At 38.2% G+C, this 14,416-nt stretch overlaps 1 protein-coding gene across 1 annotated transcript; it reads right to left on the reverse strand.

Annotated features, from left to right (window-relative positions):
* Positions 1-1,089: 1,089 nt before the first annotated feature.
* LOC120190074 (ER lumen protein-retaining receptor erd-2.2-like) lies at positions 1,090-6,481 on the reverse strand. The gene is made up of 3 exons (XM_039193200.1): positions 6,141-6,481; positions 4,987-5,186; positions 1,090-1,189 (listed from the first exon to the last, which is right to left on the reverse strand). Exons 1-3 carry the CDS (start codon positions 6,361-6,363, stop codon positions 1,130-1,132), a joined length of 483 nt encoding a protein of 160 aa, XP_039049131.1. The 5' UTR covers positions 6,364-6,481; the 3' UTR covers positions 1,090-1,129.
* Between the last annotated feature and the right edge of the window lie 7,935 nt (positions 6,482-14,416).

Consider the following 14,416-nt stretch of genomic DNA (forward strand, 5'->3'; position numbering starts at 1 on the left):
TTTCATATCTGCGTTGGATTCCCTTTCTCTCTGTGTTTTTTTTTCCTTTTTGGTTTGCTGTTTTGGGTGCCGAAAGGTTAAAGATTCAATCATGTCGATCGTGTTGGACAGGATCGAAACATCGGGGTTTGGGCGCGTAATGAGGTGTGCCTGCGATATTTCTAGTTTCGAATCCCCGCCGTCTACGGTGAAGGAAAGAAAGCGGTTGTCGAAGGCGGAGGAAGAAGAAGAGGACTGGGGAGGTTCATCGTCCACGACGACGTTGTCTTTGATCGGGAGGAATAGCGATGACGACGACGACGAGTCTGGGAGATCCTCGGACGGTGGAGATTTCGAGGAAAACGAGGTTCAAAGCTCTATAGGATGAATTCCATCGAACAGGTTCTGCCCATGAGGTAAACAAAACAAATACTTCTTTTTTTTATCAACTTTGATCGATTAACAGGCTGATATCCGACATCGCGCCTCGACTGAGCCTCGCGCCTCAGAGCCTCACTGCGCCTAGGTGCGCCTAGGCTACGTGTCTCGCTTCAATGTTAAAAAAGTCCCGTTCAGTGAGCCTCTGCGTTTGTGCGCCTCAGGCGCGCCTTTTACAACTATGGTTATATAAGCAAACATTAATGGCGTTGGGTCGATTATGGCATTTAGTTATACTTGTATACCACACATTATAATGTGAATGTAACTAACCTCTTGATATAATAGTAACAGAAGTCTGCTAAAATGAAAGTTTGGACAATTTCCAATATAAGAACCATGGAAGGAAACAAACCGTAACCCAGGGCTACCAGCAAATGTCCTCGACTGTCTAAAACCTGTTGAAAGCAGTAGGAATGAATTTAATATCTTAATGTGATTTTGCCCTCGTAAAAATTCACAACTCTTCTCCAACCAGCATCATACAAAAGTTTCCCCTCCATACAAAAGTTTCTCCAACCAGCATCACACATTGATCATTCACATCATTCCGAATACTAGCATTACTTAATAACGACAAAAGCGCAATCCACTGCTCGAATTCCCAGTCCAATAAATTCCTTCGCAACTGAATATCCCAGCACCATCCCCTGTATTAAAAAAATCAAACTCGGAGATTTTTCCTTCTTTATTAACGGGAAGAGAAAACAGCCTAGGAAACTTCACCTAAGAGGGACATTGCAAATAGAGCCAATACTGCACATGGGACAAGCTGCATTCAAATTCAAATGTCAGGATATGACTCCAGAACATGTTCAGAAAAAGAATCCACTTGAGCAACAAAGAAGATAATTCTGCAGTTAGTATGTGCCCATGCATTGCAACACAAAGAAAATAATAATTTTCTTCAATTGGTTACATGATTGTATCCATAAATCAAAACACTAAGGATGAGGTACATGGTGACTTTTGTGGTGGAATTAGAAAAAAAACAGCAATAAGAAAAATTGAAGACCAATAAAAATTCAATACACTTAGAAGACTAGCAATGATTTAAAGAGCAGCATGTGGGGGGGGTAGATTTCTTATTTAAGAAACAGGCTGAAAAGGAAGAAATTATATTTTTCTAATTTGCAGATCTGCAAGCCAATGGAAAACACCGACACGTAATGTAACATCCCAAAAGCCGGGTCAGTGACTAAAATGTAAATTTTAGAAACTTTGTGCTTAATTTTGAAATAAGTTAAAAGTTTTGGGATTTAAGTAAAGAATTTTGATGATGAATTAAATAGCATAGATGGATAATTAAATGGGCAATTTAGTCTTTTCAGCTTAAAGGATATTTTGTGTTTCCTTTAAATAAGAGTTATACACGTGGGTTTTGGGAGATTTCTGGAAGCCTTCTTCTTACTCTCTTCTTCTTCTCGTAGCTCCAGCTTAAAGGTAAGTTTGATTTTTAACTGTTAATTTCTTGAATTTATAAGTTGGTTTTGAATCTTTGGGGGTTATATAAGCTTAAGGAAAGCTTATATAAACTTAAAATATCAAGAAGAGAGAATTAGAAAGGAATTTCTATTAAGAGATTAAAAATGAACTTTTGATATAGAAAGGTTTTTGAAATTCTAAGGATGAATTTGACTTGTCCTCAACTTAATTAGGAGATATGAAGTGATGGAATTGAATTTATAACAAGTAGAAAATTTAGTATGATTCTTGAATTCCATATGGAAGATAGGATTTTGAGACTTAAGAAGGGATAAATGAGTACAAATGGGCTTAAGTATGTGTGTTTGAGTTTAGTATATAAAAGGGGTTGAAGAATGAAGTATTGAGCTGAAAATGAAGTGATTTTCGAGCTTAAAATATGATTTCTGGGCTAGGGGAATCGGTACCCATTCAAGGGGAACCGATACCCCCTCAAACGAACAAGAATTTCCAGAATGTCATAAGGGAATCGATACCCCCACAGTAGGGAACCGATTCCCCCCTAAAGGAAAGTTGTGAATATTGGTTTAATAAGTTCGTGTAAGTTGTTAGTATCAAATTTCAAGGTTTAGGTATCTAATAATTATCTTAAAATGTATAATTATGTAGATTCAGAGCCTAATCAAGTTCCGGAATCATTGACAAGTAAGATCGATCAAGGGGAAAGATAAGAGATTGGAATTGACTAGTGAGGCCAGGTGAGTGCATACTAGTGACATGTATTGTTAAATGGGAAATAGGACTTGCGATGAGTCTATTTCCTAGAATAATATGCATGAAGTCATGAACATGATTATGAGTTTGTTATGATTATATGTGCTATATGTGATTATATGTATTATATTAATTGTATGTATGCATGACTAAAGATATTGATATGCTTTGTATATGCTATAGGATTTGTGTAAAACACTAAAATGTAATAATGAAATGAACATGTGAGCATAAGATAACCAAGTATAAGTCCTATTATATGGTGTAAGTGATTACACGAGAAATGTTAGGAGACTCTATGAGGATAGTATAAATTCGAGGGCATAAACAAGGATACATAAGTTATATAGGGAAAATTTATATATTTAAATGAAACTATGGTTTATGAATTATAAAGTGAAGAACTACCAAGTTTTATGAAAGAGTATTGTAGAAGTCATGGGAAATTGAACTAAATAAATAGATTAAACTAGTATATAGATGAATTATGTGAGTGAAAGGGAAAATGAAATAAGATAAGTAGAAATTATTTATAGGATAGAATAAGATTATTTGAACATGTAGTATAAACTTTATAAATGATGACTTAGGTAAAATCATTATATGATATAAATATAGGGCATTACTATGCAAATTACATTAAAGAGTATATATATATAAGTATATGGGTCAGTTTATAGGTTATTGATTGGACATATAGGATGATATAACTATATGATAATATGAAAAAGTAAACTAAGTTTAATGATGTTGGACCCTATGAGTAGAAGTTATGTGATTAAAGAGACATGTTTACACGATTAAAAGATATGATGCATGACATTAGATATATGAAAGAGAAAGTATATGTGATATGAGAAAGTGAACCAAGTAAATGATATTGAATCAGGTGAATATAAGAGATTAAAACATAAATTATACGAAAAGATATAAGTCATAGGATATGACATGTTTATAGGAACACATGAGAAGTGTTATAAGCCATGTGATATATGAATACGAGATCATATGAGAATTTACAAGAATTACGTGATTACATGTATATGTGAATGAAGCTACGAGCTTATATGAATATGTGATATGTTTTCATGAATATAAAAAACGATATAAAAGATAATGCCTATGATATGCGTCATGAGAGCTAGGGGTATAGTTGGCATGCCAAGAGTCGAGGGTTTACGCGGTCCTTCGGGACATATATGTATCCTTTGGAACATCTATGAGGTCTTTTGAGACACATACTTGGTTCTTGGAATATGTATATGGTTCTAAAGGAATTTTCTACGTGGTCCTTAGGGACATCTTATATGGCACTTCGGTGCATTTCTACGCGGCACTTAGGTGCAATTCTACGTGGCACTTCGGTGCATTTATACGAGCTGTGGTGACAGCATTAGTGCACAACCTCTATAGACTCACATATCTATAGTTCTCACATGTGTACATGGGCTAATAAAGAAGATGATATAAAAGAACCTTGTATGATATTATGTGCTTTGTTTGTAATCTTTATGGTGTGAAATGATATATGTGATATGATGATGATGTGTATATAACTTGGTTAAAAAGAATAGGTACAAGAACATATGACTAAAAGATAAAGAACGAAAATAAGACTATTAAAGAGATAATGATAAATTTATTACATACGTTTTATATGCGTTTATGTTTGGATGCATTTTATAGTTTATCATGATTACATGAAATGTGCATAATAGGAATTAGTTATGATATGATATAGCCAGTTTATTTATGCTTCACTAAGTCATCGACTTAGCGTGTGAGTGTTTCACACGTAAGTTCCGGAAAGCTAGAAGAAAAGTTCAGAGGAGCAAGACAGGTCAGCATTTTTCCTTACGAAGTTCAGATCAGGAAAGTAAAGATAATATGTATTTCGTTCTTACGGATATAGTTGGCATACTAATTGATTGAGTTAAATATGCTCTGATCGATTTTGGTTATTGTGGTCAATTAATGTAAATAAACCGCTTTTACTTTAATGAAAGTTTTAAATTTTCTTTAAATTTTTTCAAGAGTCAAAGTTTGAAAAGTCAATGTGACACCTCAGACTCGTATCCGGGTCGGGTACGGGTTGGGGGTGTTACACGTAATGGAGAATAAAATTAGAAAAGCTGCCTCTGTAAACAATGCTAGCTGTTTCAAGTTACATACGCCTCCGTTGATAGAGAGGACAAGCACAAGGTCGCAAACATGACCATCTCTTGACTACTAAAAGATGAAATACAGGAGACAAAACTGGTACAATTCACTTCTAGATCCAACAATTGAACAATACGTAGGACAGGGCTGCATATATAATTACATATAATTGCAAGTAAAGAAAAAGTTAATATGACGAAGAAAACTCACAACATAATATAAAGCAAAGTTGTCCTTCTCTTCCATGTAGCTGGACTTTAATTTGAAACGGATCATATAAATAACCCATAAAGTTGTAGCCAATGTGGCCAAATCAAGTAGGGTATGGATATCATATTCCATGACAAAGCTACAATACAGCCTAACAGCTAAAAAGATGGCTGTTAGTTCCTGGGATTTAAGCGATAGTCCTGCAACCATTCATTTTTTTTTATTGAATGAACCAATAAAAACTTTCTTCACATATTTAACCAATAGCCTAGAGTTAATTAATTCATTCATTTATGCAGTGTAAGTAGGTGACCAAGATTAATAGGCCCGCAACATTTTAACATCAAACAATTATCATCCAGGCTAGGATTGTCACATGTGCGTGAGAGGCACCAAAAACAGCTATTTATCAATCATTCTTGCAATACAAACACTTAGGGGAAACCCTAGAAAAAGCGAAGGCTACTCGTGCAGAAGAATTAGCATAATACAGAAATAGAAACAGTGAAACTCATGGAATTCCTCAAACGAGCATAACTAACAAAGAAGGGCTTGGTCATAGGAATTACCATAGGATAAAAACATACCAATCATATAAAAATCATGAAACTTGTGAGACAACCAAAAAGTCTTTCATTTTGCAACAAGAAGAAACCTTCATTTTGATACCTTAGATAAAACACAGTTCAATTTCAAAACCCTCAATAAAACAAAAAAAATCCATCAAACCCTGCCACGAGCAGAATGTCATATGAACTCTCAACTTCGCCAATAGCATTATAACTCTTCCACTCCTTGATAATGATGGTTGGAATAATTTGGAAAAAGCAGTAAACTTTATGCATCAGGAATAACAATCAAAGTCACCAAACAAAGAAATCTTATATCGAAATAAATGGAAAACCAAGCCAGAAACTCACCCAGACGCAGCTAAAAAGCAAAAAATCTACCATCACTCGGCACAAAGTTGCCAAACCTAAACCTGTAAAATTTTGCATATTGATTACCATTCATGAGTTCTTTGAATTGCTAAATTTGGGGGGGAAATCACTCATGTATTAAATTTAAGCTACAAATAAAAAAAATTCAAACAACAAAATCTAGAATTTCTACATTAAGAAACAAAAAAAAACTAAAGCTTTATTCGAAATTACCAGCACAAGTCTTCTCCCTTGTGAGCTTATACATAAGGACAGAGATTCCGATGGAGTGGACAGCCTCAGCGGCGACGAAGAGGTTGTCATGGTCGTGTACAATGAATAGAAGAAGAACAAGCGCTGCCATCCCCGATACGACCGCCAAAAAAGCCTTCACCTTCGGCGGCTGTCGTTTCACCCACATCGACACCGCGTGGATCGGCCTATGATGTGCCCTCATGTTTATTCTCTTCTTCCTCTTTTTTTCTTCCCCGGAGAGAGTGGGGGGAAATTTTTGAATTTGGAGAAAGTGGATTTTCTGGATTGCTAATGCAAGTCTTCTGGGGGTTGACGTCAGAGTTGTGTTTTCTTTCTACTGATCAAAATCTTAATTTTACAAATAATAAATTAAATAAGATATTAGTTGGTTGTCCCTTGTTCCCATATGTAATGGAGTAAGGAGAGTTAAGATAGTAAATTGTCCCTAACACTAGATTAAGAACAACTTCCGTAAAGATCTTCAAATAAAATATTATTTTATTAATTTCTATGAGGTTTGGAAGAAATAATTGAGGAAGATGAAATTGAAATCCTTGAAGGCGATGTATCCCGCTCACTGGTGGATGGGATTATCTCGATCAATTTTTCTGACTGAATCCAGACTCTCGCTGTTAAAAGTTTAGATCTGACAGTTGTTGTGAAATTGCTGGGCAGACGTATTGGTTATAATACTCTTCGTGGTAAGCTGTATGACCTGTGGAAGCCGTCTCAACCATTCCGTCTCATGAACATTGAGAACGATTATTTCCTGGTTACCTTCAGAACTCCATCAGATTTTTTGAATGCCATCTCGGCCGATCCTTGGACCATCTTTGGAAACTACCTCACCGTTGAACCTTGGTCGCCGGAATTTTCCACAACACAGCTCTTCCCACGAAAAATAATAGCTTGGATCCGCCTTCCGGGATTACCTGTCACCCTCTACAAGCGAAACATAATCAAGGAGATTGGGGAATACATTGGCCATGTTGTTCGTATCGACTATCAAACAGATAGTGGAAGGCGTGGTAGATTTGCACGAATGGCTGTCTCGATTGATCTGCACAAACCTTTGATTTCCAAACTCCTCGTCAATGGAAATATTCAGCTTGTGAAGTATGAGTCGCTCCCCAATATCTACTTTTCATGTGGTAAGTTTGGCCACCTTCAAGAAAATTGTTCGGACTTGGCACCACGGGTTGCAGAAACCGCCCTTCAATGGTTGAAAATTCTCCCCCAATAATAGCTGCTCTTTACGGCCCCTGGATGGTCGTTGACAAAAGGCAATGACGAACAGCTAAGAAGCCTTCTGATTCCTCTACATCGGACACTACCATTCATGTTGTTGCTTCTCGTTTTAATCCCATCTTTGAGGAAGGTACTGATGATCCCTCTAATGTGCCTAATAATAACAGTGCAGTCAATACTTCAAATCTCCCCGCTATCCAGCGTCCTAAACCGGTTGGCAAAGGTAAAGCTCCAGCGTCCCAAGCATCCAAAACCTTCCAGACTTAAAATGGTTGTTCTTACACGTAAACCCCTAGTAGTTGTCACGAACAGCTCCATACTTAGACCAGCTTCCACTGCTACCAGCTCTCGCCACATATCTCAAACTTCTGCTCCTCCTCAGAAACTTGATACAGGCCATCATTCGGTTGTCATGATTTCTGAGAATGATGACCCCAATTTTGTAGGTGATACAATTCAATGGCCGCCCTGCAATGCTCCTCCTCGTGATCTCCCACCAAGTGAACCTCCTGACCTTTCCCATAATGGGGGAACTTTGGCTCATGCTACTCAAAACGATTTGTGCCTCTCCTTCTGATCTCTAAGGCTATTTTGCCTCCCTTTCTTTCTTTACTATTTTAATGATTTTAAAACTTCTCAGTTGGAATATAAAGGGACGTGGACATCCGAAATTCCTGCCAGCCATTAGACAATATTTGAGTAACTCTAAACCGGATGTTGTTAGCCTGGTTGAGCCCCGTATTAGCGGATTTAAAGATAACGTTGTCATTGCTTCTCTTAGCTTCCCCAATTCTCATAAAATTGAAGCTCCAGGTTTCTCTGGCGGTATTTGGTTATGTTGGTATAATTTGTTTAGTGTGGATATTCTGGTGAATTACTTTCAGTTTATACATTTTCGGCTTCGCTCTCATCTTAATGGTAGCTACAATTTGGGTACTCGTGTATGCTACCCCCAACGCTTCTAAAAGGAAATCTCTTTGGCCTCACCTCCGCCACATTGCTTTGACTATCACTTCTCCTTGGTTAATTTTTGGTGATTTTAATGTCACCCTCTCTCATGAAGACAGGATTTGTGCCGCTTCCACCAAGCCTAACACCGCCTTCAGGGAACTCCTTTTTGACTTTGGCCTCCAGGACATGGGTTTTCAAGGACCGCTCTTCACGTGGTCTAGAGGTCCTACCCATGCTCGTCTCAATCGTTTTATTTGTAATTCTCACTGGGATGAGGCTTTCTCGGATTCCAATGTCGAGCATCTCCTCATAACGAGATCTGATCACCGCCCCTTGTCCTCCATATAGGTGCTCATTACTGCAACCATCCTTCTCCACCTTTTCGATATATCTCCAGTTGGCGCATGCATGATGATTTTAAACGCATGGTCCTTGATAATTGGATTCCTTCCGAGACCCTTTCGGACACCATTAAGCATTTCTCTATAGTTGCAGCTGATTGGAACAAATCTGTGTATGTCTCTATTGGTACTAATAAACGTATTACTATGGCTCGTCTGAGAGGTGTTCAAAGAGCCTTGAGATCTCGACCGAACCAATTCCTTCATGATCTTGAGGATAAATTGCTGCTTGAACTCGAAGCTCTCCTTTATCAAGAGGAGCTTCAGTGGAGGCAGAAATCCTGTTCTGACTGGATTCAATTTAGAGATCGCAACACCACTTATTTTCATCGAAAAACGACCCTACGCAAACAATGTAATCAGATCACTGCTTTAACCATAAGTGATGGTACCTGGTGCCATGATGACACCGTCCTAAAGCAAGAAAGTGTTAAATTCTTCAAGAACTTGTTCTCTCTTGACTCTTTGGCGCAAGGTATTTACTCTATTGTGGGTCAGTTTCCAGCCCTTACTGATTTCTTGATGTCCGGCTTGGATTCTACTCCCTCCAACGAAGAAATTCATGCGGCTGGCCTCTTTGAAAGCCCCTGGCATCGATGGCTTGCATGCTGAATTCTATCAAAAAAATTGGGATGTGGTTGGGGATTCTATTTGTCGCACTATCCAAGATGTCTTTAATGGTGGTGCTTTAGAGCCGGATTTATACCGAACTGATCGCCCTCATCCCTAAGGTCTCTGTCCCTCAAACTTTCACAAAATTTCGCACGACCAGTCTGTGCTCTGTGATTTACAAGATTCTCACTAAGGTGGTAGTTAGAAGGCTCCAACATCTCATGCCTCAGCTCATCGCCTCCAATCAAACAAGCTTCATTTCGAGGAGGAATATTACAGACAACATTATTATTAACCAGGAAGCCATCCACTTGATGCGATCCATCAAGTCAAAACAAGGATGGACGGCAATCAAAGTTGATCTAGAAAAAGCTTTCGATTAGATTCGTTGAGATTTTATTCATGACACTCTTATTGATGCATGCCTTTCCCCTGGTATCATCGGTGTCATTATGAGGTGCATCACTATTAGTTCTTTTTAGGTTCAATGAAATGACAGTTATTCCGAGCCTTTCTGCCCGGAAAGAGGAATCTGACAAAGGGACCCTCTCCTGCCTTACTTATTCGTCCTTGCTATGGAGAGACCTGGTCACAGCATTGCAAATGCGGTTAACTCTGGAAATTGGTTGCCTTTCCGCTTCTCCAAACACGGTACACCGCTTTTTCATCTTTTCTTTACCGATGATCTCATTTTGTATGCTCGTGCTGAATTTTTTAATGCTGCAACTATTGATTCTGTTCTTTTGGATTTTGGTTTGCATTCGGGACACCGAGTAAGTCAACAAAACACTCAAATTCCCCCCCCCCCAACACCCCATCTATCTTGCGAGATCAAATCAGTAGCTTTTTGAGGTTCAAACTTATGGACAACCTTGGAAAGTACCTAGGCCTTCTGGTCATCCACCAAAGGGTCCAATGTTCTGACTTTGAGTTCATCTTGGAGAAAATGCGGTCTCGCCTCTCAGGTTGGGCTGCTCAAACGTTATTACTTGCTGGTCGCATCACTCTTGCAAAATCCATTCTTGAAGCCATTTCGGTCTATTTCATGCAAACTGCCTTGTTGCCTAAGAATGTCTGTCTTGATATTGAGAAAATTATCAGGAGTTTTATTTGGGGCTCTTCTCCTTCAGCACCTAAAATCTCTCTCGTCAATTGGGAGAATGTTTGTCAACCCATCGAGCATGGAGGCCTTGGGATTTGTCGTACTTTTCAGTATAACAAGGCTTTTCTTATGAAGATCGGTGTGCCTTTGATCACCAAACGAATTCTCTTTGGATCCAATTACTTCGGCATGAATATAAAATAAGAGTGTTGAAAAGTGGTGCCACCGAAATTGGTGGCACCAAAGTGAATTGAAAACAAAAAAAAAACAATTCCACCGAATGGTGGAGTCAACAATTGGTTGTAATTGTTGAATTTTTGTGATGGTAAAATTACACATTAATCATTGTAATTTAAGGTATTTACAAATTAGTCCTTAAGCTTCAACTATAAATACCCTAACTCATTTAGCTTCAAAACCATCCAAAATCATTCTAGTTTTCTCTTAATACTAGAGAATTTAAAGAGTTTTCTTGAGAGTTGTTTTCTCTTTTTTATCAAGAGATAATTGTCATTGTTTTCTCCTTGGTAGATCGAGAGAAGTTATAATTCCTATTTTCTCATAGTAAAATTCTTCTACCGTTGTCCGTGGTTTTTACCCTATATTATTTAAGGATTTTTCACGTAAATTTTGTGTCTTCTTTATCTTTATTTTTATTTTCTCAAATTATCAATTATGATTTTGCTCTATCCGATAGCCGTATTCCGCAACGCGCACTCTTTCTAAAATCTCGGATGATATACGCTCCAATATGGCCTGGACTATTGGTAATGGCTCGACTGTCTCGGTTTGGGATGATACATAGATACCCGCTGTTGGCCCTCTTCGGGACCATGCTTTTGATAATCTATCTCCTTCCATTTATCCGCATTTTCAAGACCTTATGACTGATACTGGATCTTGGAACTTACCCTTGCTTTATTCTTTGCTTCCTGGAAATATTGTTTCTTGCATTGTTAGTATTCGCTGCCCTGTTGCAGGTGGCATCGTCGACTCTTGCATTTGGAGGTGGAATGACAAATTCTCTATTGGCGATGCTTATGATACTCTCGCAAAAGTGAGCTGGGAGTCGCGCTCTACTCACTGGAAGATTATCTGGCAGCTCCAAGCTATGTTGCACGGGGACGGCAGAGGAATGCCGTTTCAAGTACCCGAATCGTCCCTGGCACGGGGACAGTACGGGGACGGCCGGGGTACGGTCGAACGATACGGGAGATGTTTCGGTGCTCGTTGGGGACGTTTCGGGCACGGCATGTGACTAGCACATGCGTCCCCGGGGAAGCCATTTTGCCGTCGTTGACCTGTGTTGTGTCGGCGGAGAATCGTACTCTTGGTTCTCTGAGAAGCGTCCGGTGACAAGGAATTCGTCTACAAACTATTTACTCTGTGTGAACGTCCTTTTCCCTGAGGTAAATCTCTAGCTTGAACTTTGGATATTCTCAATCACCATTCATCACAGCCTCCTGAAACTGTGTTTTTTGTCAGTGATATTTACTCTGTTTTTTTTTTTTGGGTGATATTTGTCTACAAACTATTTACCTGTAAAACTTGCTTTTGAATTTGGATGTAGTTTGTTCAAACAGAATTGGGAGAAAAAACAGCCAGAAATATGTTAATATAGTCGGTGATTATATGCAGATGGGAAGAGTGGTGGAAGGTAGATTATCTTGTATACAATAGTCCCCTGTTCATCAAGTCTTCAATTACAGCAATATTTGCCTCAATTCCTGTGTACTTTTTACCGTTGTGCTTAACATTTCCCGAGTTTGGACCTTAGTAAGATGTTTAGAGTTTGTCGAACTTTCATTTGATGAGGTGAATTTAGAGAATGGGTTAATTTCGGAAGATGTTAACAATATTTGATTTGTGTTTTTTAATATTTTTCTACACTTAATATTATGATTTCAATCTTAAGATTTGACACTTTAATATTATGGTTTGATTATGGATTTACTATTCTAGAGTTAATATTATGGTTTGAATCTTAAGATTTGACATTTTAATATTGTGATTTATTTATGGATTTTATTGTTCTAAACTTAATATTGTAGTTTGAGTCTTGATATTTGACTTTATTTATAATTTTTAAATCTATTTATAATTTTTAAATTATTTTATATGTCGTACCCTTGTCGTCCTCGTACCCTATAATTTTAAAAATTTCCGTTTCCTGTCCCCGTCTCCGTATCCGTCCTCGTATCCGTCCTCGTATCCGTCCTCGTATCCGTATCAGTGCAACATAGGCTCCAAGTTCCTCAAAGGGTAAAACTCTTCATTTATCTTGCTTTTAAAGGTAAACTGCTAACAAACGCCGAGCGTCATCGACGCTCCTTGACTGGTAATGTTGATTGGTCTATTTGTGGAGTTGCCCCCGAATCTGTCCTCCACACTCTTCGTGACTGTAGCCATGCACGCGACATATGGAACCTTATTTTGCCAAGCTCTCGCCTTCATGATTTTTTCAACCTGGACTTCAATGCTTGGATTTTAATGAATCTCGCTCGTCAACTCTCGCTCACACTTCTGAGTCTAGTTGGAATGTTATCTTTGTAACTCTTTGTTGGAACATCTGGAAATCTCGCAATGACCAACTCTTTGCCAGCATTCATCATGCCTCTTACGCCGTTGCTCAACGTAGCCTCACCCGGTCAAAACATTATGCAACTTGCAAAGATCTCCTCTTACACCAGGCCTCCGCAACTAAGGTTTCCCCTATGATTCAATAGTCTCCGCCTCCTCCACGTTGGGTTGCCTTAAACACGGATGGTTCGGTTTGTTCTTCAACTGGGAATGCTTCGATTGGAGGCCTTTTTCGCGATCCTGCTGGTGTATGGATGTATGGCTTTCATCGATCCATAGGAGTTTCGGATGCCCTTCATACAGAACTTTGGGCTATCCACGATGGTTTATGCCTTGCTTGGCACCTCGGGTTTGAATTCGTTCAAATGCAGTCCGACTGTTCCCAGGCCATTTCTGTCATCCACAGCGCTGCTTCAACTACCAGCTCCATGCCCCTCGTCAGAAGCATCACAAATCTGCAACAGCGAGGCTAGGCTTTAGACTTCATTTGGATTCCACGTAAGGCTAACTTTCCTGCTGATACCCTGGCTAAACATGCTGTCCAGTCTCATTTTGAGCTTCTTCACCATGAGGTCCCGCCGAGCTATGTTCTAGATCTCCTCCGCCAAGACATAGATGGCCCCCCATATTATAAAGCTAGTCTAAACTAGTTTGTTTCTTAGTTTCCATTTCTATTAAAAAATATTATTTTTTAATATAACATATTTTTGTTGTCATTTAAGGTAAAATCGCGATTTTTTTTAATTAAGGTGATCATAAAGTAGTATCTGTTTTAAACACTCTCAATCAATTAATAATGAACGTTCAATCACCATTGCAATTGTTGGTGTTCGAACCTATGACCTCTAGGAACAACAACGATTCTTTTAACCACAGAGGTAAGTTGGTTTGTGCAACACATTTTTTTATCTACATGGCAATAACATGGGCTCGTATTGGACAGTGATTAGGGGTGTTCATAATTCAGTTAAAATCGAATTATTCGATCGAATCAAAAAAATTTCGATTAATCGATCGGTTAATTTTGAGTTCGATCGGTTAACGATTATTGATTTTTCAAACTTCGGTTATCGGTTAATTCGGTTCATTAACCGAATCAACCGAAATTATTAAATATTATATATATTATTTAACTTTAAGGGTGTTTAAACTTCAGTCTTAACCGAATCAACCAAAAATATTAAATTTGTAATACATATTATTTATAAATTTTGATTAATTAGGTTAACTGACAAAATTAATCGAACTTAATTCCATTCGGTTAAAATATTTTTAAAATATTCGATTCGCTTAACGATCAAAGATAAAAAGATACGGTTGATTTGATTAATGATTATTCGGTTTGGTCCGTGACTGAATTA

Source organism: Hibiscus syriacus, unplaced genomic scaffold (genome assembly GCF_006381635.1).
Source record: "Hibiscus syriacus cultivar Baekdansim isolate YM2019G1 unplaced genomic scaffold, ASM638163v2 tig00116962_pilon, whole genome shotgun sequence".
Classification (NCBI taxonomy): Eukaryota; Viridiplantae; Streptophyta; class Magnoliopsida; order Malvales; family Malvaceae; genus Hibiscus; species Hibiscus syriacus.